Source organism: Hyaloscypha bicolor (genome assembly GCF_002865645.1).
Source record: "Hyaloscypha bicolor E unplaced genomic scaffold K444scaffold_87, whole genome shotgun sequence".
In the NCBI taxonomy this organism is placed as follows: Eukaryota; Fungi; Ascomycota; class Leotiomycetes; order Helotiales; family Hyaloscyphaceae; genus Hyaloscypha; species Hyaloscypha bicolor.
Genome location: NW_020194589.1, coordinates 2112550 through 2139008, shown reverse-complemented (window position 1 = coordinate 2139008; position 26459 = coordinate 2112550). Strand labels below are relative to the sequence as shown.

Here is a 26459-nt window from a genome sequence, read left to right as displayed (position 1 = left end):
TCTCGGTCTCGAATAAACCTCAAGCATCAATTTATAAAGCTTTCCACAAGCTCGTAGAAGCCGAAACATGAATCACCACGGCTTGCGGCAACTAGAACTTCTTCTTGGTTCGAGTAACGTTCTCTCATTACATGCCACAGTTCCTTTTCGACTTCTTTCCATACTTAAACACTTTAATGCCTGGAGACAGCCCTTCAATTCGGTCATTTAGTTTCCCTTCAATTTATAGCATTCGTATATCAGTGGGGACTTTGGGACCCTCTTACATTGGCACTATGTCAGCCGCGAACCTTTGATGTACAGTGGCGACTCCGAACAAGGGAGGATCTCGTCCAAGTCCCGAGTATACTTCTTATATAAAACTACAAGCATCTCGAACCTTGACTTCGACAAACGCCGAATTCATCCGAACGGATGTTTTCAACAGATAAGAGATGCCTTGGGCAATACATCTAAGGCAAGTAGGTGAACGACGCATGGCTGAGGGTAATGGAACAGCTCGAAGATTACATGTCAATCTTCCTTACAAAAGTCTATTGAGGCAAGGATGTATGTGGTGGGGCTTCGTTGTCAATAGTCCTTCACCGTCAAGAACATCCAGACTGTCAAAATGTCTTTCAAAAAGTATAAGTAGACTGCGGGAGTTGACGTAGTTGATTAAGTTCGAGCTTGTCTTGCCAATCGAAGATACGGACAGCAGGAGTTGGGAAGATTTTTGCCCACCCAATTGGTGATCTTGTCCATACCAATCTCGGTGAGTTTTCTGTCTTTAGACTCTTTACCAGAGAAACAGCCACCGGACAGGATCTTCTTATGCTCTCGGTTGGACGAGCGGCCAGTTCTTGTCCTCGTCAGCTGCTGTTGGCGCATTGCGAGGGACCCTTACTTAGCTTCAATGCGTACCGCTTCCAAGATGGACCTCGAGTCTGAAAATGAGTTTCGTGAGAGCACGGAAAGGGAATTTATACATGTGATGGTGTGAGGGTGGTGGTACCTGGTAAGGCTTGATATATGATTCTTTTTTTTTTTTTGGAAAGAAAAGGAGGGGAGAATACAGTTCCTTCCGAAGTGATAGCCATCTGTGGTGTATTTTTGTTTTCAGCAGTGGATGGCTGGTCGTGTCGGTGTACGTCGTTCAGCTTCTGAGAGGGGCCCGAAAGAACAAGATATGATGAACCTTGATATGGGCAGAGAAAATTGTTTGAAGATGGAGGCAGATAACTACTTCTTCTCCGCAGCATCGTGAACCTACTTCAAAGCTATACAAGAAACACACAGACATGATTGACTTGGATTCCAGACCGTGCAACACATTACATCACAAACAGTATTCAGAGCAGAAGTCAGGCAAGGCAAGCTGGCTCAATGTTTCTAACAGCAAAGTTGCAAGACACTCCACACTTGGCTCCAAGTTGTTGTCAACGCTCTTCCCGCAGTCAAAAGAGGGGTTTTAATCATCGCTCTGAGCCGTATTTACCTGGCTTCTGTTGTAAGCCTCTCTCGTTTTTCTACCTTCCAATTCTAAGGCTGGTTTCGCATTCATTGTCTCTTGGCAGAGATCGGTAACGCCAGGACTACGACCAAACCCTACTCAAGAGCTTTCAACACGTCGGTGACGCAAACGTAATTTCAAAGGCCTTTTAGAATGTGAGCTCGGTTTAATGAGGCGAGATTCATCTTTATATTTGGGAATCTGGGTGGTTGAGGTTACAGGGCAGCGGGTTGAGAGATTACCCGTCTTTCAAGGAAGAAAGGAAGTAACGGAGATGCAGCTTTTCATTCGGTGAGCGGTACTCTATAACAAGAGTAAGTAACAAAGAGCCGTCTGGCGTAACATTAAAGACTCGAGAAAAGGCGGAGGCCTCAAGCTCAGCCGAAAGAAGGAGGAAGGGCTGCGAATGCACAGTATAGGAATGTGGGACCGTGATGTCCAGAATCAACAAGCGCGCATGCGTGATTCAATATCGAGGCAGATTACCAAGACCGGAAAAGATTCAGGTTGAAGCTATTTGTTCCTTCCAATGGTGAGCATTGGATCGAATTGTTACTGAGAGGTTCGATGCATATCCTCCACTATAATACGCTTCAGAACTTGTATTTGAAATTGTTGTCTTTCCTCACCCTGTTGCCAAATGTAATCTTACCGTCAAGAGCAATCTGATGCAATACACTTGCCCACCAAAGGTTGGTGTCTTCAAACATGCGACTGTGTCTCACAGTCAACTACATTCCAATTGGATTGATAACACGGCAGGTGCAGAAGTACTAAAGTTTGAGAGTTCAAAGTTGCTTGCCATATGCCAGGATGGGAGATCTTGTGAGGGGCTTTGAAGCGCTACCGCATCCGCAATGCCCACCGTTCTGTAGTTACCTCTAAGTGCAATAATCCGTCCATCATCCTCGATTTTGCAGCTTCAAGAGTATGGTTCGATTTCTTCTTGCGGAATGGCACATATTCCGACTGGTACTTTCCCCAGTGACTGCTCGTGCTGGTTAATAAGTATACGCTCTTAGTAAACTTGGAAACTGGAAGGCTCCCTGGTTATTCTTATTTGGTGCAGAAGTTAGAACAATGACATAGAGCAGCGAGCACCTATAGGCGAGTAAGGAATATTTTCAAGAAGCGAAACGGTCATAGTATCAACTCTCCCATCTGGGAAGAGTACCGGGACTTAGGTTTACACCGACCCTACCAACTAGCATGGCGGGGCTCGGAAAGGGGAGCATTCCGCTAACAACGTGTGCGCAGCCTCGTTGAAAGATGGGCATTATATACTCCGGATTTTAGAACAACAAACTTTGAGAAGGGGGCTAAGTGTAGGCCGGCGTGGGCACTTGAGCTTTACAAACTCAAAGTGAGGATCGACAGGTCTGGAAGAGTGTTTACACGATAACCCACCATAGTGCACGACTCTAAGGTGGAGTGACTCGAAAAATCTGCTTGACGGGTTTTCTAAGGGGTCCCCCGAAGACCCTGGAGTTTTGCTGTTTTGCTCCTCTGCAAGGCCGTTTTATTTTGTAGTGTAATTTTTTTTGGCGGTTGTTGACAAGCGAGTTCGCTTAAAAAGTGAAGGAGCAGGTAAATAGGGGAAGTCTCACTAGTACAAAACGGAGTCGTTTTGATCCCCGGCCCCAGAAGCAGTACGTCCACATGTTTAGTCTCACCTCCAAACAAATCTGTTGTCCCTCCTACGTAGAAACGCTTTAGCAGTTTGGACAGCTGGCGGACAGAGGGACTGCTTGTACAGTACTATGTCACATCTCAATAGCTCAAGCGGAAGACAGCGAAGCGACGAAGCTGCGCTCCTGCGGACCAAATGACAATAAAGCAGTAGTGAAGTAAAAGTGTCTTTGACACACAACCGAAGCAAAATCTACTTGCTCACGTATTTGACACCAGCCGTCGCTTTGTTGTTGCTTGAACGTGCTCAGAATGGAAGGGTAAATTCAGCTTTGTACAAAGTTTGCATCCCTCAATCCGTAGGTAAACCAGTGAGAGAGAGAGAAAGGGAGCTCTTATACGAGAAAGTACTTCCCCAGCACTTGCTTCAAAGATCAACTAACCAATTCAGAGGATGGCGATAGTAAGGAATGGTTGATATGTCCCTTGTTGCATGTCTTTCGTGTATTTATATAAGATTACACACGTGTCAACGCATTAACATCCTAATTTCCGTCTCAGAGTGTACCTCCAACTTGACTCCAAGGCAGACATGAAGCCACATTATATTGCAAACAATGCAATATCTCACGCGAGCTGCAAAAGCCAATTCTCCCAGCAACACATATTTGCCATTTTAGGCAGGGTATAATGCAAGAAAGCAGGCCAAAAATCCATTACTGTCTGCAAGCCATCCATCTCGCGATCTTTTTTTGCTTACAAATGCCATTACGCCGCCATTATGATTTTGCAAGAATCTAAATGCTAGAAAATAATCAGGACAGGAAAGATGAAGAAGCCAATGCTCCAAGGATGGGTAGAACCAGAAGGTTGAGATTCATCCTGAAAGAGGAAGCGCCAAAGGACTTTTTGGAAGGCGTAGGTGTGCTGGTAGCTGTGAAGAATCCGGTGAGCACTTCTGTGGCAGTTACTGTGACGCTGGCACCTCCTGCTGCCGTTGGGGTTGCCGACGAGGCAATGGAGCTCCAGTCAGAAGACGCGCTGTACAGAACACCGTTGATTATGACTCCTTGATTATGGATTATCATGTTCTTCTGATCGCTGTTGCAAGTCTCGGGGATGTTCCTGAGCCAACAAGTTGCGGAAGGAGATGCTGGCAGACTGTTTGTATAGGTCGAGTTTACTGGACCAGTCGTACCGTACGCGGAGAGGTCAATTGTGGCTCCAGTTGAGAGAGAGGTGCCTGTCATTATTCGGGCAAAGACCTGGAAGGCCGTTTCCGGTTGATATGCTGGGACACTATGACCAGCATCATAGATTCTGCTAAACGAAAGATTTCCATATTGGCGAACAGCGCCTCCAATGTACGTAGTGTTGACGATGATGGGCGCATAGCCAGCTGCAGGGAAGAACGACGCATAAGCTGGCGATGTTTGAGCTGCGACCGCCAAAGAGATGGCTTCTCCACCTAGCCAATTGCAAATGTAGTCGCGATCGCCATAGATGAAGCCAACTCGGACACCAGCCCTCAGGAGAGCAGCGATGTCAGGAATTAGTGCCTGCCGTTCATAATCTCCGGTTGAAGTGAAAGCTGACACGACTTGCTGATTTGTCTGCGTGTAGTTAAGCTGGGAACCTATCGCTGACTGGACCGAGGGGGTGTTCAAATATTCCAGATAGGTACTTGGTGGGAAGGGATCAGGTAAGAAGTGTGCTATATCATACACATTTCTACCGGCATCATTGTATGGTTGGACGACATATTCGTTACAGAAAGTATAGGCGTTCGAGCAGATACTATTGACTACTGACACATCACCAGAGTTCCCGGGATCTTGGTTGGCTACGGCGGTCCGACACTGGTTGATTTGGGCTCGACAGCCTCCGGACGAGTAAAAACTACCGGTGGCCGCCTCCGCTCGAGTTGGATTGATAGCCGTTAAGCCATAGGTATTATTGACGGCCATGGCAGGGTAGAACGGTGCTTGTACAAGGTCATCTACACAGCCATTGACTATGCCCAGTGAGACGAGTTTGATCTCAACAGTTGCGTTTCTGGGAATCGACCCATTCAAGCGACGTAGGTTCTGCTCTTCCCAAATTGTTGCAAAAGCAGGACCATACTTCCCACCATAGCTTTCTGCGAACAAATGAACGCCCATTATTGACGAGTTTGTTGGTCCAAACTCTGGGAAAGCACCTAAAAATCCCTGGAGCATATGCCAGATAGCCATGCCAGCTGTTTCAGTTGTATTCGCGGTGTTACTCATATTCAATGAGCTGAAAGTGCCGTTCAAGAACGTGTCCGCAGGTTGTGAGCTTGGGTGCACTTGTTCGGGAGTATAAAGAGAGGATGTGAGGAGGTCCAGAGAGCAATTGGTCGGCGTGTCGTATGAAAATCCAACCTGGTTTGGCTAAAGACATATTAGCAAAAGAACATGGGACGAAAACAAGAACGAAAATATCTCGATCGGTCCAACTGGGATATGGCGGCCTCTGAAGGCTTGAAGTCTTTGCTGCAAACCGTTCCAATGTCATGAATTGGTGATGTAGATCCTTCAAGTCTTGGATATTCTCAAGTAACCGAGTTTCGTGTAACGAACAAATGTACCATACCTGATCAATGTACAGCAGATTCGACCCTCTGTCCCAGCCCCAATCTCTCACAATTGTCCCAAGTTTGCCTGCCGCAAGCTCAACGACCTGGCAGGGGCCATTCTCGGTGAAGAGGCCGATCATAGAGCTCGCCCCAGGCCCGCCATTCAACCATATCGTCAACTGCTCAGTCGGCTCTCGCGCCCCAAAAAACCAAAAGAACGTGTTGGTTGGGTATGTTCCGGGAATGTGAACCCATCCTGTATACTGTTGCTGTGTGTCAAAGGCAGTTTTGCAAGTGTCTGTCCGTGGGGACTTGAAAGAAATTGTGATGTTCGCATCGAACGGCGAGGTGATGGTAGTTAGGTTCGACACGGGAGGGTATTGGGCGAGTGTGACTGAGAGAAGGTAGGAAAGAAGGAAGAGAATATGATACATCGTTGTGCACTCATGGTTTGTTGTTGTCGTCGTTCAACATCGGGGAAGTGGAGGGGGTGGAGGTGCGAGAGAAAATTGATCGTCCTTCCTTCCCGCCAGTCCTGGTCCAAGGTTTACGAATCCTACACGAGAGACACGGCTCCAAGCGAATTTGCTGGGGCTCGAATGGACCGCCGGAGCTCGCACTCGTATTCATCCACCTCATTTCTGTGGACGATGGCGAGATCAGAGATGAGACCAGAAATCCAATTAGTTGCTTGATATCTTGATGTTTTTTCCTTTGCACAGATGGCTGCATTCCAAACAGACGGCGAACGCTTGTTCCCCCGCATTTCAGACGACAGCTTACAGAAGCCGTGCACGCGCGCATCCCCTGTTCCTGCATGTGTGCTTTTTCAGGGGTTGACCATCAATTTGCCTCTTCTGAACTGGCTCATTTCCTGAGATGCACTACTCTCCTCATTTCTTTCTTGCTTTCTCGTGGATAGTAAATGCCAAGTTGGCAGAGCCTCCCAGCAGGTTGAACGTGCAGAGTACTGTACAATGGCGTCTGGACCAGATATCATAACTTACATTGGCGTTCCACTTGCGGTCCTCGGGGTAGCGCCCATTATTTATAATACCATCTCAACGATCGCCACGGTTATGAAAGTCAAACGTATGCTTCGCCGCGGCCGTCTCGCAGGGATAACTAGGGGAGATGTTATTAACCATGTGATTGAGGTTGAACTTCCCCGTTACACAATTGCCCCCTTACACAGAGAAGAGCACTATAAAGAATACTGGGGATTGTGTGACTATCCAAGCAAGATTCCAGGAGGTAGTTGGACGATTTTCAACTGGAAGTGTCATAAGATTGGACTTAAGACCCAGAGAATCGATTATACAGACCAGCTTCGACAACCACAGGCCGAGATTGGATTCGAAGAGCTGATAAGCTTTCTCCTCGACCTGGGGGCTATTCCAAGCGCCAATGGGTTCCGTATGCTGCGAGGAAGTGGTCTCTGGGTACCCATAGGGACACCGCTTCTGCTTTCTCCCGATGGGCATGAAACGGTTCTAACAATTGCTCCCTTGGACGACTCCGATGGAAATCTGTCTTTAGCAGTCAAATGGTCAACAAATTGGGGAATGAGGGACCAATCTAGTCTCCCACCATACTGGGTATTGATCAAGGGCCTTCCAGCACAACCGAGCGCAGATGGAGACAACCCGGAGACGATTGTTCCAAAACCTGTCGAAGAAACGACAGAAGAATCAGCAAAGACTGATGGCAACGATACACTCGTAACCAAAACAGCCAAATATATACCTACCATCGAGGAGGCGATACCGGCTATACGATGCCAAATTGGAATCAATGGTCTGATTGCCGCAATCCCAGACGACTTTGATCCTCAGCTTTTTGACCAACTCAGTATTGGCCACCTGGAAATCGATGACATGAACACCAATACCACTGGTATCTGTAAGTGTTGAGAGAGAATATTTCATTTATTTCACTGTCCCAAGTCTGATGGGATAACTTGTTTCCATTTTTCCGAGTCTTCTAGAGGCATTTGCTAACTCCTTCGCTACCTAGGGTTTGCCAGCGCCATCACGGCGTTTGGAACAAGTTCTCAGACTATCCTCTGGAATTATAAAATTCCGTCCGATATCCTAGGTTTTGCAAAGAAAGATTCCATACCCTGTGGTATTCTCGTTCTACTTGGCGTCGTGGGAGAATCAGCTACCCCCGAATGGGCAACACAATACGACGATGATGGAGAGAAGCGTGAAGAGCAGAGGAAGAAGTTGAAAGAGCAGTCGAGAGCTATGATGAAGGAGAATCAGCTACCTCCAGACCAGAAAGCAGCAGCTATACGAGAAAGGCAGTTGAAATCACATGACGATTGGGTGGAAAGTCTGAACACAACGAGGAGAAGAGATGCTCAGAGAGTGGAAACGAGGATGGTGGAGGCGGTTCAAAGTCCAAAGTGGGATAATAAGCTAGTTGCTGAGCATAATCTGGCGTGGTTGAAGAAAGAGGGCCATGTGGAGGAGTCTCATGATTTGAAGCGTGCTGTTGAAGTGTTGCTTTGGAGGATGGTGAACGATCCAAAGATTACTGGAGACTTGGTTACGCTGTTGGATTCATGGAAAGCTTTTGTTGACAGCGGAGGTATTCGAAGGGTCGATTATCAGATCTTGAAGGAGAATCAGGTCGCGTTTGCTAATGCGAGTCTGCTCGTGACTATTATCGAGGATTCAGTGTCGGCGGCGCTTGGGAGTTTGGCTATGGACCTTCAGGAGTGTATCCGAGTTTGGAGAAAGGTCAGGCTTGGCTGAATATATACCCAGAGTATTTGGTTTCGAAGAATAGTTCAAAGTACCGAGCAAAGGTGAAGATTGAAATTACTTCCCGTCTGAATGCACCCTCGATTTCTCGAACAGTCAGCGTTTAATGCCTTCGGATGTGCTAATGGTTCTGGATCATTGAGCTTCTTCAGCATAGTTCCTGCGCTTAGAACTTGGGGATGAACATAGGAGTATTTTCCTTCCATGCTTTGTAGTCCTTCCGGTCCCCATACTTTTTGTCATACTTATTCTCACTCAAAGGGACCCCGGAAACCTTCAAAAGCAGGAATGTGACAAATGCTGGGCTAACGAAACACATCCCAAGTCCCAAGAATCTCCCGTAGCTCGTTCCTGCAAGTCCCATACCCACCTGACCAATATTGCTAGCCAAAACTCCCGCAGATGTAACAGCAATACCGGTCCACAGAGTTGACTCCCCGAAATAGTTCGGGTGTCTGCTCTTAGACCAGAGTCCGTGAGTCAAGAAATCCTCATCATGCTCCTAACCATAGAATTAGTATGGATCATTCCTGAATTTCAGAGGAAGCTTCCAGGCTCCGAGCTCCCAAACAAATGAATCACAAGTTGGCATGACAATAAGCTCACCTTTCTCTTCTTGGCTTGTACCCAAGCATCCTTCTGCCTATCAGCTGCAACTTCAAAGCCCAAACCACCAGCATAAAGCAAGAGACCGACGACATCTGTAATCCCAATAGCCGGGAGCGTGGACAGAACAGCGTGAGGTATGCTGTTCACCGCCAAGATTGGCATCAAGCAGAGAGAAATCCAGGTTGCTTGAGCCATAAATGCAGCAAGGAACTTAGGGGGGGACTTCTTGATCTCGTCAAATCGGGAATCCTTTCCATCTTGCATGACTCTTTGAAAAAGGTATGACCCCACTAATCTTTGATTAACACATGAGCTTCGGAAAGGGGTGAGGAGAAATACATCTTGTGGCCCATATTGACACAGCTGTGCTGAGAACAACTTGTCTCCAGTTCAGACCATTGGGCCCTCCTTTGCCTGTGAATGTATCCAAAAGGCTTGGGAAGGGTGGCTTGGCAGTCCCAGCGAGCGATGCAGCGGCTCTTACCCGGAGCGCTGGAAGGTACAAACTCAAAGCTGTAACTGAGAGATATGTGAGAGATCCCGAGAGATCATAAAATCGCTCGGATTTCGCAAGGATAGACGGAATGGCAACCGCTGTTTGAATGGCGAAGGCTGCACCCACAGATGGAATGAGAGTTCTATTTCATGTGAGTTTGTGAGACGACATCAGAGCAGAGATCACAAAATACCTAAGGAAGGGATTACGGAAGTTGGTAAGATGCAAGAGAGAACCAAGCAGACTCATCTTGCTTGATATCGTTCAAATATTGGAGTTTTCGTATTATTGGTGTGGGTTCACAGCTGCTATATTGAGAAGGAATTCCCGTGTGGTTCTACGTTTCACAAGGCTAAATACGACCTGCAGCCTCGGGGAGTGTACATGACGACATTACAGTTATATGCGAAAACTCCCTGTTTTAGCGAGTTTTTGACGAAAAGCGGTACACTTAAAAACGGGTGTACCAAAAGTTACCTAAATTATCTTCAACCACCAATTGCTCCACCAAACCACGTCCGAATTAGATGAGAAGTGGATCAATTTACTCTCCTAAAGTAGCTCTTGCTAATAATAAGAGCAGATTATGGCTCCTCACCTAAGCCCGCGCGAAATCGCGGCCATCGACGCTATCGTTGCATAACCTTATCACCCCGATTTACACGAGATCGCAACCCGATTCAATACTACTTACGAAACCATACGATATCGGAGGTATCAGATACGGGTTCGGAAAGCTCTTGGCTGGGATTCCCGGAAAAAACCAGGCCGTCGATCGATAATTATACCAGAAATGGAAGAAGCGGTAATGGAGCATATTCTGAGATATATCGACGTTTACTAGGAGGAAATTATCGACTTTCTTAATAAGGAATTCGGCATTAAACCTCACCAAACGACGATCTCGCGTCTTTTGAAGAGATTAGAGATTATATATAAGAAAATCAAGGCGGTAGCGGCGGAGCAAAACCAGGAGCTTCTTGAGCAGTAGTATAATGATTCTCGATTTTGGAGAGCAGATCAGATCATTACCGTAGACGAATCAGCTTTTAATAAGTATACGGGGTATAGGAAATATGGATAGGCATCTCAGGGCTTACCTGCGGAGATAAAGATACTCTTGAAGCGATCTCCTAAGTAGTCCCTTTTACCGGTATATATGATTAATAGGTATCTTGATCCTTTGGTTTATTAAGGCAATATTATAGCCGAGATTTTTGAAGATTAGATAGAAAATAGGGTGCTCCCGCAGTATAATCCATGGCCGGGCAAAAATTCGATTATTATAATAAATAACTATGGTATATACCGGAGTCAGAGGGTACTTGATATGTGCCGGGTACGGGGTATTTGGATATGCTAGTTATCTCCTTATTACCCAATTTTGAACCCAATCGAGGAAAGCTTTTATAATATTAAGTCTAATATGCGAAAGAACTATAGGAAAGTCTATAGGGAGTATCCAGACTTTAGAGATTATCTAATTAATACTATTCGGAGGCTTGGACGGGGGCCAGAGGCAGCTAGGAAGGCTAGGGGGCATTTCTATAATTCAGGATATCGGAATTTCCCTATAGAATTAGTATAAAATTAATAGAATCGCTATACTTAATATTATTTAAAGTTCTGGTAATTTTAATATTACAAAAGGTAATTCCAAAATTACTTATTACTTTACCAGAGAGCCGATATTAATACTAATTAAAAAATACTATGGTTCTTAATAACCACAACTACTATTAAAAAAACGAAAGCATATTTAGAATTATAGGAAATAGCTCTTTTAATTATTCTAATATATAAAAATCCTATAATATAGTTATAAAAATATTTAGTATAAGGGAAAAACTTCAAATATTAATAATCTCGACTAAAAATAATAACCATAATACTAGTAATAAATCTCTTTAAAAGAGCCTAAAATCCTGTAATCTAATTAGTTTATTTCTCGCCTCCCTAGTCCCGTAATATATGGAAATCAAGGCTTAATTCTAAATATTATCCTCTATCTAACCCCTAATCGATTCGTAATCGTTATTAAATATCCCAGGAATTATAAACTCTTCCTAATCCTGCTTCTGTGAGTTGCCTATACCCTAGTGGAAGCTAATTTCGTCTTCAGGATACGTACTAAAGACGATATCTGGTCGAATCGAGTCTCCTGCTTAGGTATCCGGAATAGTGCTTTGGGAGGGGGCTATTATATTAGTAATTAGTACCGGAGTACCCATATTTAATATAGAAGATTAATTAACTTCCGAATTTCATATAGTATACTAAGGGGAAACCTGATCCTTTATAATAAGGAGAAATCCCTATGGAATACCATACTCTTTAGCCTCCGATTTCTCTATTACCTTTAGCTATTTCGGGTCAATCTGCTCCTCTAATACTATAGCTATTAAATTACTAATATTAGTTTATTAATTTCGAAGTAAGTAAGTATCTAGCCATGCCCTAAATAATGCTAATTCCTCCCTAATATTAGTATCTTTACGAATTGGGCTAGACTCTTATAAAGTATGCAAATTAAAGATACTAGAGAAGTACTTAGCTTAATAATTGCGATCTTAATACCGGGAATATAGAAGAGTAGGAAGAAAAGGTCATCGACATTAAAAATAAGGCGAATTAGCTCGTGAACAGGGAAAAAGCTAGTTTTACTAGAGGAGTTTAGTTCAATAATATAAAGCTTGCTTAATAGCCACGAACTCAGGGAGGGGAATTGGATCATAATTAGCGGGATATACAGGTAAATAACGGGGTAGTAGTACCCGTAGAATACTATATAAGCTAGTAGAGGGCTCTTTTCCCTTGAATTTATCGCCATAGTAGTTATGGTTAATAATAGGTTAAGATAAGCCCTCTCTTGGTTTATCCTTTACTCTCTCCTTCTCCTTTACCTTTCCTTTGCTCTCATTTCGTTATCTACTAATCCTCTATTAATTTTCGCTATATAGTATCCATTTAATAATCAAATTAGTAGGAATAGTAGTAGTATTAGCCTTATTAGGAAGCTCATCTCTCTATTAATCTATCTATTTATGGAAGTCGTTTAATTTAATCCTGAAATAGTTCCCTTTATAGATAAAATACTATTAATTCCTATTTAGGTACCCTCCCCTTTCTCCCCTATTATATCTCTAATACCGCGAAAATAGGCTCAATCTCTCCTAATATCTCGATTATGTCTTCCTATCCTTAACTAAAGATACAATAGTAATAGTGGTAGCTATTTTCCTAGCCTTCTTAATAGGGGGAATACTCTTTTTAGTATTACTATCATTATCTGAATAGACTAGCTTGGGAGGATCTAGTATTTTTCTTCTCTTTCCTAATGCTTTCTCTGGTTCCGGTAACGATTCGGGATCTCCTTTAGTAACGAATCGAGCTTTAATAATACAATTAACGCCTTTTGAGTCCCTAGAAACTATTATTTTTTCGAACCTCTCAAAGCTCTCCCTATCTTGGATATAGAAGATCTATCGATTACTCAAAGCTCCATATATTCCCTTCCATTTTCTCCTAGCTTTAATCTCCTTATCCGTCTTCGCCGCTTCGTTAACCCTCATCTAAACCCAGCCCTGCCAAAATCGGTATCCATTATATAGAATCGATAAAAAATCCTCCTGAAAAGACTCCGAATAAACTAGCTTATGGTTCAGGTAAACCTGCCAGTTTACGGTAACTACGTGGGTCTTAGCTTCGGGCTCTGGAGACTCGCTGGACGACGACGACGATATTTCGATAGTACGCTCCCTTTGGGGATTAGCTCCGCTAGCACCAGTATCAGGAGAAGGCTCTTTTGGGGGCCTGCTAGCAGTCGTGAGCTTGATTTTAGGCTGTTTGGGAGCTACTAGAGCGGAGGAGGCCTTAGCCGTAGGTTTTCTCTGTCGTTTTTTGCCTACTAAAGGCGGTGGTTTCTCGATTTTTTTGCTCTTTGAACGTGCCATGGTAGGAGCTTGCGAATAAAGTCGAAATTGCCTAATTGGGATGGTGCTGGAGGTGGTAGTGCGATTGTTGGGTGAGTTTTGTCAATTATCATTAATTTTTGGTGGGGTGCGCACCAAAAGTGCATGATGCGGCTAAAATTCGCTAAAACAGGGAGTTTTCGCATATAACTGTATGCGGGTTACGGACTCGGAATTGCTATTTATCCGCAACTATCTCAGCCTTACGGAAGTACCTTGATTGACTTGAGTCCCTAATATTTCTCGCAGACAACAGCCTCGGGAGAGCAAAAGGTCCAGACAGAAATGATGTAGCTTCAGCACCCGCCGCTGATATCTGTCCAGGGTTGAAATAGGGTACTTTCCTTTGAGCCGGAATGTGCCCCATGAGCCAGTGGCTCTCCAGAAGTTTCTGAATTGGCCTCTCTAACCTTCTCGGAAAGGTGTTCGGAGAGCACCTCCGCATCAAACATCGGCAATTTTATGGCCAGCTGTAGCTACCTTCAATATCTCCTTTTCCATGCCTTCGACAAGAACAACCTTTATACCAGCATCTTCCAATTGTTTCCTTCCAGTATTCTCGCCCACGAACTTCTCCGGTTCTTTAACCCCAACATATACAGTTTCTATGGCGTTGCCCAACCGCAGTATCCTTTCCACACATGGTAAATTCCCACTTAATCTTTTGAAACAGGGCTCCACGGTAGTGTATAACACGGTCTCCCGAGGCAAGATATCCCCTAATAATTCCTCCGGAACGTTGTGAGCCTCGGCCAATTTTATAAAGCAGCATTGTTCCGCATGGGTATTGCCCTCGCATTCGAGTGTGTAACCGGATGCGAGGATGGAATTAGTCTTGGCATCGACCAGGAGCGCTCCGACCCGATAGTTCGTAGGTTTAGGAGGTGACTCCTGTGCAAGAGCCAGAGCCCGGCGCATATATTCCAAGTGTCTGTCTGGCTGCGACGCCATTGTTTGCTATTATTAGCTGTAGCCCAGGATCTTTGAAGTGTCTGTCAGGGTTGATCCTGCAAGGACCTGTGGTGAGGCGGCTGGATCCGATCGACTCGAGACCTCAGATGTTTTGGAAGACGGAATGGGATGTCGGTGTTGATGATCGTGGAGTCGGATGATTTTAGGTGCTGAATGTGATTTGGCAGAAAGAAGCTCACCGCCCTGGACGGGGAACGTCACTCCGTACAGTAACCCCATGTGACGTAGTAGCGAAGCTGCAAAGTCTCAATAACTGCAATGTGATGGCGACCGATGAACCAGATCTTGAAAACCTCTGCACGTGCTCGTATTTGAGTTCGAGCTACATATTTTCCTTGCACTCTAGACGGTACCCTTCCTCACAGTCTGCTCCAACGTATCCGGGCAAGAACCAGCTCCCAGGTCTCCGGAACTTACGGATCAGCAAAAGCCATAGAAACAGCCCACGCACACAAGCCCACTCGGCCTCGCCTCAGTCAACCTTTCAGATGAACACATGGAACGGCCTAGGACATGTCTGACCCTGCGCTCCCGAGAATCAGGGTGACCGATGCTCAGAAGGCCGAGGGGGGCACATCACCTGTTGACACCCCGTCAACCACCACGGAAGGCGGACAATCAGCTCGTCCGAGAAGCGCGACATCCTCAGAAGGTATGTCCCGTTAGATACCCAGGCAGTTCAGCACTCCAGATAGCTTCAACAGCTCTGTCAGACATATCAAATGATATGGCTTATCCTTCTGGTTGTGGTGCTTATGCTTACTAGAATCCTTACAACAGGCAACGCACAATCCAATGGCAAGAAATCACCAATCAACTTGATAAGGAATACTTCGAGCAAAGATGCCAGCGGTACAAAGACTACAGTGGGTCCCGGGCGGCCCTCAACTGCCATTGACCCTCTTTCCCATGTACGTTCTTGTTAGATGCAGGCCCCGTGTATTCGTCCCATGACACGGAATTTGCGCATCCCCCCCCCTCAACGGCAGAACCAACCAATTCCGATCGCTGACTTTGCCATAGCACATCCTTAAGAGGACCAACACCGAGAATACCATACCTCAAAAACTACGGAATAGCGGGGGCCCGGAAAGTCCAAATGCTGACATTGGAAGCCCAACAAGCCCTGATATTGCGCCCCCAGGGAGACAACTAACACCCGAAATCTCTCGAAGTGATAGTAATCTTGCGAAGGAGAAGAAGTAGGTGTCTCTAAATTTCACACGCTCGGAGCGTCGGCCTACTGAAGTCGGTGGCTTACTTATTTGCTTATGGGACAATACATGCTCGCTAATTACAAGCCTATAGGAAAGGTGTCTCGTTCCTTAGTAGGTTCTCCATCATCGGTGGGAAGAAGAAGGATCAATCGCCAGATATCGACGATGATGAATCGGAGGCGGGTGAAAGGAGAGACGAAGGCATGAACGCCGCTGTGTTCTCTTCTTCAATCGGTGCGAATGGGTTTATCCCGCAACACAAGGAACCGCCTCGATATATCAAAGTGCGGGCTCATAATAAGAAGGAACGGGAGTTCAATCGCATGTTCTTGGCGCAGGAGTTGAGCGGGACAAAACATAAAGCAAGTGATGAGAAAGTTCCGGGTTTGACTACCACGGAAATAAATGCAAGCAGCGCACACAAGTTATCGAAGTTGCCGAAGACGAGCGGAGCAGTGTGGTCAATAGAACTCAGCAAGGATGGCAGGTATCTTGCGGCAGCTGGCAGAGATCAGGTTGTCAGAGTGTGGGCCGTCATCTCGACACCGGAGGAAAGGCATACACACGAGCATGAAGAAGACATATCTTCGAATACTTCTGGAGTCGAACGATTGAGCGCACCCGTATTCAGATCTAAGCCCGTACGAGAGTTTGAAGGGCACACGGGCGATATATTAGACCTAAGTTGGAGCAAGAACAATTTCTTACTGTCATCCTCTATGGATAAAACAGTTCGTTTATGGCACATTTCAAGGCAAGAATGCCTGTGCACCTTTCGACATAAAGATTTGTAAGATTCTTTTTAAGTGCGCTCTACTCAGGTTGGGTAGTGCTCACTCCATCATAGTGTTACATCCATAGCCTTTCACCCCACCGACGATAGGTTCTTTCTCGCTGGGAGTCTGGATAGCATATTACGATTATGGTAAGAGATTTTTCGTTTTATCACATGAGGGCCCCCTCTACCTCCTATTACTGCTGACTCTTTGACAGGTCTATTCCTGACAAAAGTGTAGCGTTCTGGAATCAATTACCAGACCTCATTACAGCTGTTGCCTTCTCCCCGGATGGCAAGACCGCAATGGCCGGAGTCCTTAGCGGACTCTGTTTGTTTTATGAGACCGAGGGTTTGAAGTATCATACTCAGATCCATGTTCGATCCTCACGAGGGAAGAATGCCAAGGGCAGCAAAATCACCGGAATCCGGACGACAACCTTTCCCCCAGATGACCCGGAAGGAGAAGTCAAGTTACTCATTACGAGCAATGATTCGCGGGTCAGGTTATACAACCTGAGGGACAAATCACTGGAAATGAAATTTAGGGGACATGAAAATACCTGCAGTCAGATCAATGCTAGCTTCAGTGACGACGCTCGATATGTCATTTGCGGCAGTGAAGATCGCAAAGCATACATCTGGGATACGAGTAGCTTGACCGATGCTGAGAATAAAGACAAAGTGGGCGTCGAGGTTTTTCAGGCCCATTCAGATATGGTTACAGCTGCCGTTATTGCCCCCTTGAAGACCCGTCAACTACTAAGCGGTTCCCTTGATCCAATCTACGATCTCTGCAATCCCCCTCCTGTAACGTTGTTATCAAGGGAAGAGTCCACTGCGTCTTCGATGCCTGCTATCGGTTCGGAAAAGCGGCACTCAGATCCCGTCAGCGAGCCTCATATCAAAAAGCCTGAAGAGTCGCCTGCGTATCTCGCAAGATCGTCACATAACGATGGCTTGATTCTTGTCACTGCGGATTACCTAGGAAACATCAAGGTCTTCAGATGTGACTGCGCTTCAAAGCGCCGATTGGAGTCTTGGGAGACAGGTTCGACTTTCTCCAAGAAGATGCTTGGAAGGTCAAATAGTATCATGACTCGCACTTCAGGAGGGTCCCATTCTCGAAGAAACTCGCTCTCGCAAAATTCTCTAGCTGGACCACCTACTGCTTCGGATCATATCCTGTCCTGGCGGAATAATGTCACGACGAAGGATGACGGCAGCATCAGAAGTCTAACGAATAAAGCACCTCGAAGCGATCGAAGCATATCTCCAGGGAAATTCAGCAGGACTTCCTTCCAATCGCCATCTTCCTCATCACAAAATAATCTTGCTAGCGCAGCTCGACAACAACCATACTCGTCTACACCATTGATATACGGAGCATCGAGTGTGTCAACGACCAGTCCACCACCAAGCATTCACAAAGTAACGAGTGCAGAGAGAAGTCAACCACCAACTCCAAGCTTCAGTATTCGTCGGAATAGCGGCAGCGACGACAACCCCTTGCGGATTGATGCTTCAGGAAAGAGCTACCAGTTCTGGAATGTAGCAGCTTGGAAGAAGGAAGTCAATCCAGCGCGTGACCCTGGCAAACTCGATCCAGCAGATAGACCACCGATGGACCGGCTAGGCAGCGTCGTCAGTAAACTGAGTTCAGATGAAGGGTCTCCTGAGCTAGAGGAAGAGGATAGCGATGGAGAAGCATTGTCTTGCAAGCGGTGTGGAGGGAAAGATTTCAGGGCGCGGAGGGTAGCTGGGAAGGGCCGGAAACTTGTGTGTAAAGCTTGCGGGACAACGGTCGATTAAATTAGATGAGTTACGAAACTTGGATGGGGAATGGAATTTTGTATATATAACAGTGACGTTGAAGGACGTTGGTTAAAGACGCTTGATGAGCGCCTGATATCCCGAGAAACGATGAATTCAGAGTTAAGAGAAACCGAATTCAAGCAGATCCCTCTCTCTTTCCCTATCTCTCTGAGCAAACACACAATTTGCACGCATCTCCACATACCCTCTGTATCACACACTGAACCTTGCATTCTATGGCGGCATTTGCAATCTGCAGAGAAAGTGTAATAGAGATTCTGGCACCACATTGTCGGGGCATCTCGGACGGTTTACCTAACACCGACTCCGGGTTCTCATTTCGTTACAAATCGACGTACCGATTGCCATTCCAAGTTCACTGTAGGAGGAAGGCACGGGAGGGACCGGCGTGACTTCGCTAGCAGGCGATAATGCTCGTGAGTGGGATTGCAGATCATTGCCAGCTGATTGGGACAATGGGACGGGTGGAAGCGCAATACCCGGCAAAAGCAGCAGGGGGAGCGAACCCTCGCCTTTCTCCGTGAGATCTCCTAGGAGGTGTTGAGGAAGGGAACATACGATTGCAATGGGAGAGGATATAAACACCGGTTGATAGACTTTCAAAAACAAAAAAATCACTTCTGGTAATTAATGTACTATCCTCTATCTACACAATATATATCTGAATTTGAGCAGCTTCATTGGTTTGATTAGAATTTGCGTTCTACAGAGAGAGATAAGTACAACATGGCAACAACAATGCAACACATACCCGCCTCGTCCCTCGAAGACCTCCCCTCTCGCATCGCATACCTCTCCTCCTTCCTCTCACTCACAGCCGAAGATGGAGAGGCGCTGCTAGCTTCCAAACCGCTCGTTGCTCCCCTCGTGCCCGCGATTTTAGATGCGGTGTACACGAAGCTATTGAGTTTCGACATCACGGCCCAGGCGTTTGTTCCCAGGAATACTGAATATGAGGGCGAGACGGTGAAGAGTGTGCAGGAGCTTACGATGAGCCATCCGCAGATTGCGATGAGGAAGGACTTCTTGAAGGTTGGTGGTCTTACTTGCCCCCTTCCTCCCCTTTGATATATTCATATGAAATGGGGCTGGAGCTGACAATTACTAGAATTATCTTGTGAAATTGGTATCGACGAGTGATCTCTCGCCGCAAAGCCCGTTCTGGGCTTATCTCAACAATGTTGGGATTATGCACACCGGCAAACCGGGCTTCAAGCATAGAGAAAAGAGGCCAGACTTGAGAGTCGAGTATATTCATATGGGTGCTCTGCTTGGATATGTTGTTGACATTGTCGTGGGAGCGGTGATGGAGATGGGTGAGATTGACAATGTGATGAAGTCGAGGGTTATTCGAGCACTGAATAAGGTGGTTTGGATCCAGAATGACTTGTTTGCTAGGCATTATATTGGCAAGGTGGAGGTGGAGACTTTGACGCCACCACCTGAGGAAGTAGCTGAGGGGTTGACTGAGGCGCGGAAAGGGGGATGTCCATTTTCTGGGTAACTTTTGAACGGGCTGAATGGCGTTTGGGGATTATTCTGAAGGAATGGAGTTAGATTGTAGAACATGAATCTAGGCAGACCCAGACACGTCTCTTTAATTCCATACCCAAATCAGATTGCATCCAAAGTCTATATTCGGCTGCAACTGCATTTGATGGGTGAAGATGCTGAGATGATGTTTCAACGGCCCCAGGCTAAGCATAAATCTCAAGACGACTTGGTACCGGGGAAAGGATTGCATTGATGAGTGCTTCAAGCGGAGAATAAAATGACGAGCATACATCAAACGCATGGGGAGAAACAAAATGTGGGCAGCAAATCAAATGCGATGTTGCAGGGTCATCCTTCTAGGATATAATATAACCCGGTACGAACGCATGCGGCGACGTCAGACTGTGCACTCTGCAACCACTGAATTGCAATTTTAGATGAATCTTGAAGCAGCGATTAAATGAAGGCAATGATACCCGTCTACCACACTGACGGTGCCTTGAATCGTTGACTTGCACTGGCATCTTCCCGGCAACAGTCTAGTTTGGTGATCGAGAATTGAGAAGTTGATCGAGTCTGTATGGATGAAAATAACCTCCCGAGGTTATTGATGAGAAACGGCACACAAGTTCCCAAACTCTTAGAGACTTGACTCGTCTGACGTCTACAATTTTTTCACCATTAGAGGGCTGGCTTGGACTGGATCTGGATTCATCTTGGCGCAAGGGGATGCCCCCATCTCGCCCGCATGTAATGGCGCGACATGAGATCATCGGTTTGGGGGAAATCTCAATGGGCCAACGGCGGGTCGCGTGGGAAACGGAAAGTTTGTGCATCATACAGTAGGAAAAACCGAAGAAGAGGTATAATGCGACGGATTGCCGTGAGAGTGATGAGGGTGTTGATCAGATGCTTGTTTCAGCAAAATGTGAGATCTACAGCTTCAGGGGTTCAGATGGCACAAACTTGTGCATTTCGTGCATAACTCCCTTGCTGTTTGCACAACCCGTTTCACATGAGGCCCTATCGCGCAGGCAGGCTGACTGTGCGAAAGCCCGAGAGCCCCGAGCTCCGTGCGGACAGAAAAGCGGCACTCATTTGCAATGTCCCAACTGAAGGTGCACCAGGTGGGACATTGCAAACACGTCCTCTCGAAATGTACACGTGTGTATGATAATTTACATTCAAAGTCTGCTCCCTCGGATATCTAGGAGATTCTAGACAATAGTCATTTTCTGCCCCTCTCGAGTTCAAATGTGATATGATATATTCAAAGTCCGCTCCCCTCGGACATCTAGGATATTCCGGGCGATCAGTATCTGCTCTCTCGAGTAATAAAGGTGGTCCAATTCCGACTTGGGATTGGAAATGAGTGCCGCTTTTTCTGCCCGCCGGGAACCAGGCGAGGCCTGGCCTGTCCTGGCCTGCTGAGCAAGGAGCTTCCGTAGAAGCCGTCCGTGTGAAGCGAGGGCTAGCGAGCACTAGCGAGCCAACCAGCATGCGTCTCTCGCCTCTAAGCCCCATGAGGAGCGCAATTTGCGAGAGAATTTGATGACCGTGCCCAGCGACCCCGTCAGCGGTGAAAGGAGTGAAGGAGGGAGAGTGAGAGCGAGAGCGAGAGAGCGAGGGAACGGAAGCTTCGGCGATTCACATATCGACCCTGGCCTGCCATCTCTTTTCTTCCCTCCTCTTCTCCACCAGAGCTTCCTTTTTCCTCACCTCCTCCTCCCCTCCTCTCTACCTCCACCGCTTTCTTCTGCCCTCAGTCCGCCGTTGTGTCATCGTTAGGAGGTACATCAACAGCTGGTTGTAGCTGCCTCAATATCGGTGGCGCCACCAACCGCACTCCAGAACGCGAGGAAGTCGCGAACATCTGACGCTCAACCCACTGGGCCAGAAGATCCGTTTCAACTGTATCTGCCGGTATGCAACATCTTCTCCTTCCTCCTATGGGCCCTATAATAAGGGTCAATTCGCTCATTTACCCCCGAGACTCTGTCTCGCCGAGCCTGTGCCTTTTGCAGTTACCAGTGAACTGGACTTCTTACTCCCTCTAATCACTGCACGCCTCTCTATTCCTCCCTCAAACATCTCCATTGGGCTCAATCAGGCGGCAGAGTAGTTCCAACAACTGACTGACGGGGATTTGCAGACTCAGCCCAGTCTTAATTACGCTTCACCGCTGCAATCGGGTCAGACGAGTCCGCGCCTCATTAATTTTCGACATCACCTTGAATCGATACTCCTCCGCACGCTCACGACAACGGATCTACGAGTCTCTATTTGCTGAGAGTACGAAGAAGTCCCAATTGCATACCCGCCAGCATACAATCCCATACACATCTGCTTCCAGCAGCAATTCTCAGCCTATGACCACAATGCCTCAAAGATTCCCACGAAATCCGTTTGCCAGCTCCCCAGACACAGCGGTTGTTATACCGCCATCCGACAAGCCTACGAGTCGGAGGCCCTCGACATCGAAGGCCAACAGATTGACTCAATTCTTCTCTTCCTCGCCGAAGAGCAAGGAACAGCAATCTGCGCACCAGGCTCTCCTCTCTGCGGTGGCGGCGCAACAGCAGCATCTCCTGAATAACCCATCCCCACACATCAGCGCTCCGTCTCTGTCATTACCGACCATCTCTCTCTCCACAGCGAAGGCAGGCGAGGCTAATATGGACGAGCCCCCAACTACACTCTTCCAGCCACCTTCAATTGCAGAGGCAAAGCGACAAGCACGAGTGGATGCACAGTTCGGGCCCCTAGGAAGCCAAAACCATCGATATGTGAGCAAGCACATGGGAGCGGAGCTCGAGGAGCCCATTATCGACGAACCACCCTACTACTACCTCTTGACTACCTACATCAGCTACCTCGTTCTCATAATTTTCGGCCACGTTAGAGATTTTTTCGGCAAGCGATTCAGACCAGATCATTACAGACACTTAAAATCCGCCAATGGCTACGCTGCCCTGAATAGCGACTTCGACAATTTCTACGTGCGAAGACTGAAATTGCGAATTGATGATTGCTTTGCGCGACCAATCACGGGAGTTCCAGGCCGATACATCACATTGATGGACCGCAAAACAGACGATTTTAATGAGCATTTCCAATTCACCGGCACATACACGGAAACCCTTAATATGAGTTCGTACAACTATCTCGGATTCGCTCAATCAGAAGGACCTTGCGCAGATGCTGTGGAAGAGACCATCAAGAAATATGGCATTAGCGCTGCAAGCCCCCGTGCAGACGCAGGTACATCGGACTTGGCCCTGGAAGTGGAAGACAGAATTGCCAAATTCGTCGGCAAACCATCAGCTATGGTTTTCTCAATGGGATTCGCAACAAATGCGACTTCGTTCCCAGCCTTGGTTGGCAAGGGATGTCTCATTATCTCTGATGAGCTGAACCACGCCTCTATCCGCATTGGAGCCCGTCTTTCCGGAGCCATGATCAGCTCCTTCAAGCACAACGATATGGGAGATCTCGAGAAGAAACTGCGAGAATCAATTTCCCAAGGCCAGCCCAGAACGCACCGTCCATGGAAGAAGATTCTGGTCGTTGTCGAGGGTCTCTATTCCATGGAAGGAACTATGTGCAACCTTCCCGGTCTTCTCAAATTGAAGAAAAGATACAAGTTCCATCTTTTCGTTGATGAAGCTCACTCCATTGGTGCTCTTGGTCCTCGCGGCCGTGGCGTTTGCGACTATTTCGGCATTGACCCAGCTGAGGTTGATATTCTGATGGGCACTCTGACAAAGTCATTCGGCGCAAACGGAGGTTATGTTGCCGCAGAGAAGCACATCATCGACAAGCTCCGCGCCACCAATGCAGGAACCATCTACGGCGAATCACCTACCCCTCCGGTTCTCATGCAAATTCTCAGCGCTCTCAAGATTATTGCCGGCGAGCTCAACCCTGGACAAGGTGAAGAACGTCTCCAACGTATTGCCTTCAATTCCCGCTACTTGCGTCTTGGATTGAAGCGTCTTGGATACATTGTCTATGGCCATGACGACTCTCCCATCATTCCTATTGTTCTCTACAACCCTGCCAAGATGCCCGCGTTCTCCCACGAAATGCTCCGCCGAAAGATCTCCGTCGTTATCGTCGGATACCCAGCCACTCCGCTCATTTCCTCCCGGGCCCGCTTCTGCGTCTCCGCTGCTCACAATAAGGATGACATGGACCGCCTCCTCGCGGCTTGTGACGAAATAGGCAACGTCCTCCAGCTCAAATTCTCCACCGGTATCGCCGGCGGCGCGGAGCATCTCCCAGATGGCGTGACTCCTGAGATGGAGAAGGAGTGGCAGAAGGCGAATGGCTTGCAGGGTGTCGTCAAGCCACCTCGATGGTCATTACGAGAGATCATCGCGAACGGTGTCCAGGATGTCAAGCAGCCACTTCGGTGATCTGATCTCGTCCCTGCTGCGGAAGCCTCACCGAGGCTGCTGGGACCAGGATCCGGATTGCTGGTGGTGTGGTCAGCCTTGCACTCCCAGCTACCGGTATCGACTGCAAGCCATCGTGTCTCAGATGCCGTGCGGAGCTGCAATACCCATGCTTCGAACCGAGCCGCCCCCCTAGCCCTTGTACATTACCTGTTCTATTACAATCGTTCTTATTCAATTCGATTCGAAGCGGCACACGCCGAAGATACCCTTTGCCCGTTGTTGCCCGTTTAGGAGGTAGCTTCAGAGGACGATAACGTCTTGGGTTTGAAGAAATTTGCATTGCCCTGGCGTTTTTAAAACACCACGGTACCTCACTCGCTTGTTTTCCCTTTCTGTGCCTAGGGTGAAAGAGCTTGCTGGAATTGGGGTAATTATTAATATTTAATACTCAGATGAGTGATGGGTGGTGGGGCGCGCAAGGACGGCCATGGTTATGGACCGCATTGGTATTGTAAATAGGAGGCTGATGGCTGGTGTTCTTGAGTGGATGGATGGATGGAGTGATGAGTAGAGTGAATAGATGAATATAGAATGAGAAACCGGATTTCTCTTACCTTTGTGTCTAGCTTGCTCGTGACGTGCAGGCTGTCTGTAGATTGACAGGCCATCGAAGCCATCTTATATGAAGAGACAGGCTTTCAATATCCAAGATGTTTAGGTTCTGACCTAGCCTCATCTCTGTCGGAGCGATCTTCTCACCGAGTCGTGCTTTAACTCAATGTCCTGGAATTTTCAAGATGTGATAGGATCTCGTGGATTCGCTTCCAAGGCTACCGTAATTTCAACCCATGCCGCTGAGGATGTTCGACGAGGATCAATGCTTTGCTTGATCCCCTGTGCCCATCGTCTTAATTACCACAAGCTCAAACCAAGAAGTGCAAATTGATTTTTGGGATAAGAAATCACGGAAACGGGTGGTTCGAGTCGAGATATGTTCCAAGATTGCTTTAAGTTGGGTTGAAGTGAAGTGACAACGTACGATTGCTTGTTTGGGTGTGATGAGTAGAAAAGTGAAAACATCCTTGCCCCTGAAGATGCTACTCTAGCAACAAAATTGAGAGATACTTACCTTTGAACTTACCATCCTTGCAATTGCACTTCTATTCATTTCAAGAGTGAGTAACTCAAAGGAGTGAGCTTATTGAGACCAGAAACGCCCAGTCTGGGAGAGATCTCATGTGCAACAAGGCCCGTTCGTGCTTTAGCCTGGTTCCTCAATAGAATACATCGCAACTGGGATCTTCGAACTGTATATCCGAACGGCTAAGCGCATGACACGCAACTCTCTGCACGAGGGCCGGGCCTGCTCCCTCGAGCTAGTGAACGACATCCGCGTGGCAAAAAGGTTGATCGTCGTGAGTGGTTCACGGACACAGCACCCACGTGGCGGTAAATACTTCTCGGAGGATATCTGTCGGTGCGAGTTTTGCCATTGATCTTCGTGATAGGGAACAGCGAAGCACCTGAAGGGGAAGCCCCGTTGTTGAGCCTCAACTACTTTGGGAGACTGAATACGAGAGGTTGAGGCTCTGAAACGTCCGAGAGGAGGGCGAATGCTTCTGATACTGACCAATAATAGGCAGTTGGCAGTCTGATATGCGGAACTTCAGAAGAGCACATCGACATGAGCTGATCGTCGCTGCCCAACTCGGACTCTTCCTGCTTCGCCACCGTCTCGATTGAGATGATCAGTCGAGGTTCCCAGTATCTGATGTGCTGTTTAAGCAAACTTGAGGCTCTGCTCGAGCATGAAGGGTAATCAAACTGCCCACGACGCAAAAGTGGGTTGATGCTCGCAGATGTATTGAATTGCATTGCTGCCCAACTGTCTTGATCGAAACATATTTGCATACAGTTTTATGAAACATTAACCAACCGTTCAATCAACATTCTCTTACTTGTCACTTGTGCTCAGTGAGGTTGATGACCTCTGTTGTCCAGGAGAAACAATATGAAGGCGGCCAACTAGCCGGCCTGCCGTGAGAGACTCTGCTGCCGTGCACCCAATACCATGGAAACTATCTAAGCTTCATCACAACGCGGATGCGCTGCAGAAAATCCCCTTCCGCATGTACCCCGTAGCACATACCTTCAGATCCTATTCCCGACGTAGCATTCGCACCGTAAGCAAAACACAA

General features: G+C 47.1%; 9 protein-coding genes across 9 annotated transcripts; 5 read left to right on the top strand and 4 right to left on the bottom strand.

Moving 5' to 3' along the window:
- Positions 1 to 3578: 3578 nt before the first annotated feature.
- On the bottom strand, positions 3579 to 6429 carry K444DRAFT_562907 (alpha/beta-hydrolase). Its single transcript, XM_024877007.1, has 2 exons — positions 5738 to 6429; positions 3579 to 5535 (listed from the first exon to the last, which is right to left on the bottom strand). Exons 1-2 carry the CDS (start codon positions 6152 to 6154, stop codon positions 3937 to 3939), a joined length of 2016 nt encoding a protein of 671 aa, XP_024735837.1. The 5' UTR covers positions 6155 to 6429; the 3' UTR covers positions 3579 to 3936.
- A 175-nt stretch (positions 6430 to 6604) lies between these two features.
- On the top strand, positions 6605 to 8567 carry K444DRAFT_590882 (uncharacterized protein). The gene is made up of 2 exons (XM_024878168.1): positions 6605 to 7622; positions 7737 to 8567. Exons 1-2 carry the CDS (start codon positions 6698 to 6700, stop codon positions 8480 to 8482), a joined length of 1671 nt encoding a protein of 556 aa, XP_024735836.1. The 5' UTR covers positions 6605 to 6697; the 3' UTR covers positions 8483 to 8567.
- Positions 8560 to 9926, bottom strand: K444DRAFT_664124 (DUF1295-domain-containing protein). The gene is made up of 4 exons (XM_024886927.1): positions 9790 to 9926; positions 9440 to 9738; positions 9098 to 9390; positions 8560 to 8993 (listed from the first exon to the last, which is right to left on the bottom strand). The coding sequence occupies exons 1-4, from the start codon at positions 9843 to 9845 to the stop codon at positions 8658 to 8660; spliced, it is 984 nt and encodes a 327-aa protein (XP_024735835.1). The 5' UTR covers positions 9846 to 9926; the 3' UTR covers positions 8560 to 8657.
- A 274-nt stretch (positions 9927 to 10200) lies between these two features.
- K444DRAFT_613727 (uncharacterized protein) lies at positions 10201 to 10957 on the top strand. The gene is made up of 3 exons (XM_024880406.1): positions 10201 to 10401; positions 10441 to 10548; positions 10588 to 10957. The coding sequence occupies exons 1-3, from the start codon at positions 10390 to 10392 to the stop codon at positions 10678 to 10680; spliced, it is 213 nt and encodes a 70-aa protein (XP_024735834.1). The 5' UTR covers positions 10201 to 10389; the 3' UTR covers positions 10681 to 10957.
- A 1800-nt stretch (positions 10958 to 12757) lies between these two features.
- K444DRAFT_613725 (uncharacterized protein) lies at positions 12758 to 13722 on the bottom strand. The gene is made up of 2 exons (XM_024880405.1): positions 13175 to 13722; positions 12758 to 13144 (listed from the first exon to the last, which is right to left on the bottom strand). The coding sequence occupies exons 1-2, from the start codon at positions 13547 to 13549 to the stop codon at positions 13079 to 13081; spliced, it is 441 nt and encodes a 146-aa protein (XP_024735833.1). The 5' UTR covers positions 13550 to 13722; the 3' UTR covers positions 12758 to 13078.
- K444DRAFT_613724 (cytidine deaminase-like protein) lies at positions 13681 to 14644 on the bottom strand. The gene has a single exon (XM_024880404.1). The coding sequence runs from the start codon at positions 14516 to 14518 to the stop codon at positions 14012 to 14014; it is 507 nt and encodes a 168-aa protein (XP_024735832.1). The 5' UTR covers positions 14519 to 14644; the 3' UTR covers positions 13681 to 14011.
- A 150-nt stretch (positions 14645 to 14794) lies between these two features.
- On the top strand, positions 14795 to 18527 carry K444DRAFT_613722 (WD40 repeat-like protein). The gene is made up of 6 exons (XM_024880403.1): positions 14795 to 15191; positions 15320 to 15450; positions 15563 to 15741; positions 15848 to 16546; positions 16604 to 16681; positions 16750 to 18527. The coding sequence occupies exons 1-6, from the start codon at positions 15053 to 15055 to the stop codon at positions 18341 to 18343; spliced, it is 2820 nt and encodes a 939-aa protein (XP_024735831.1). The 5' UTR covers positions 14795 to 15052; the 3' UTR covers positions 18344 to 18527.
- Positions 18528 to 19105: 578 nt separating this feature from the next.
- Positions 19106 to 19871, top strand: K444DRAFT_643679 (uncharacterized protein; the record flags this gene model as incomplete). The annotated part of the gene is made up of 2 exons (XM_024884880.1): positions 19106 to 19399; positions 19476 to 19871. 2 exons carry the CDS (start codon positions 19106 to 19108, stop codon positions 19869 to 19871), a joined length of 690 nt encoding a protein of 229 aa, XP_024735830.1.
- Positions 19872 to 22239: 2368 nt separating this feature from the next.
- On the top strand, positions 22240 to 24279 carry K444DRAFT_630581 (putative serine palmitoyltransferase 2; the record flags this gene model as incomplete). The annotated part of the gene is made up of 1 exon (XM_024883236.1): positions 22240 to 24279. The coding sequence occupies one exon, from the start codon at positions 22240 to 22242 to the stop codon at positions 24277 to 24279; it is 2040 nt and encodes a 679-aa protein (XP_024735829.1).
- Between the last annotated feature and the right edge of the window lie 2180 nt (positions 24280 to 26459).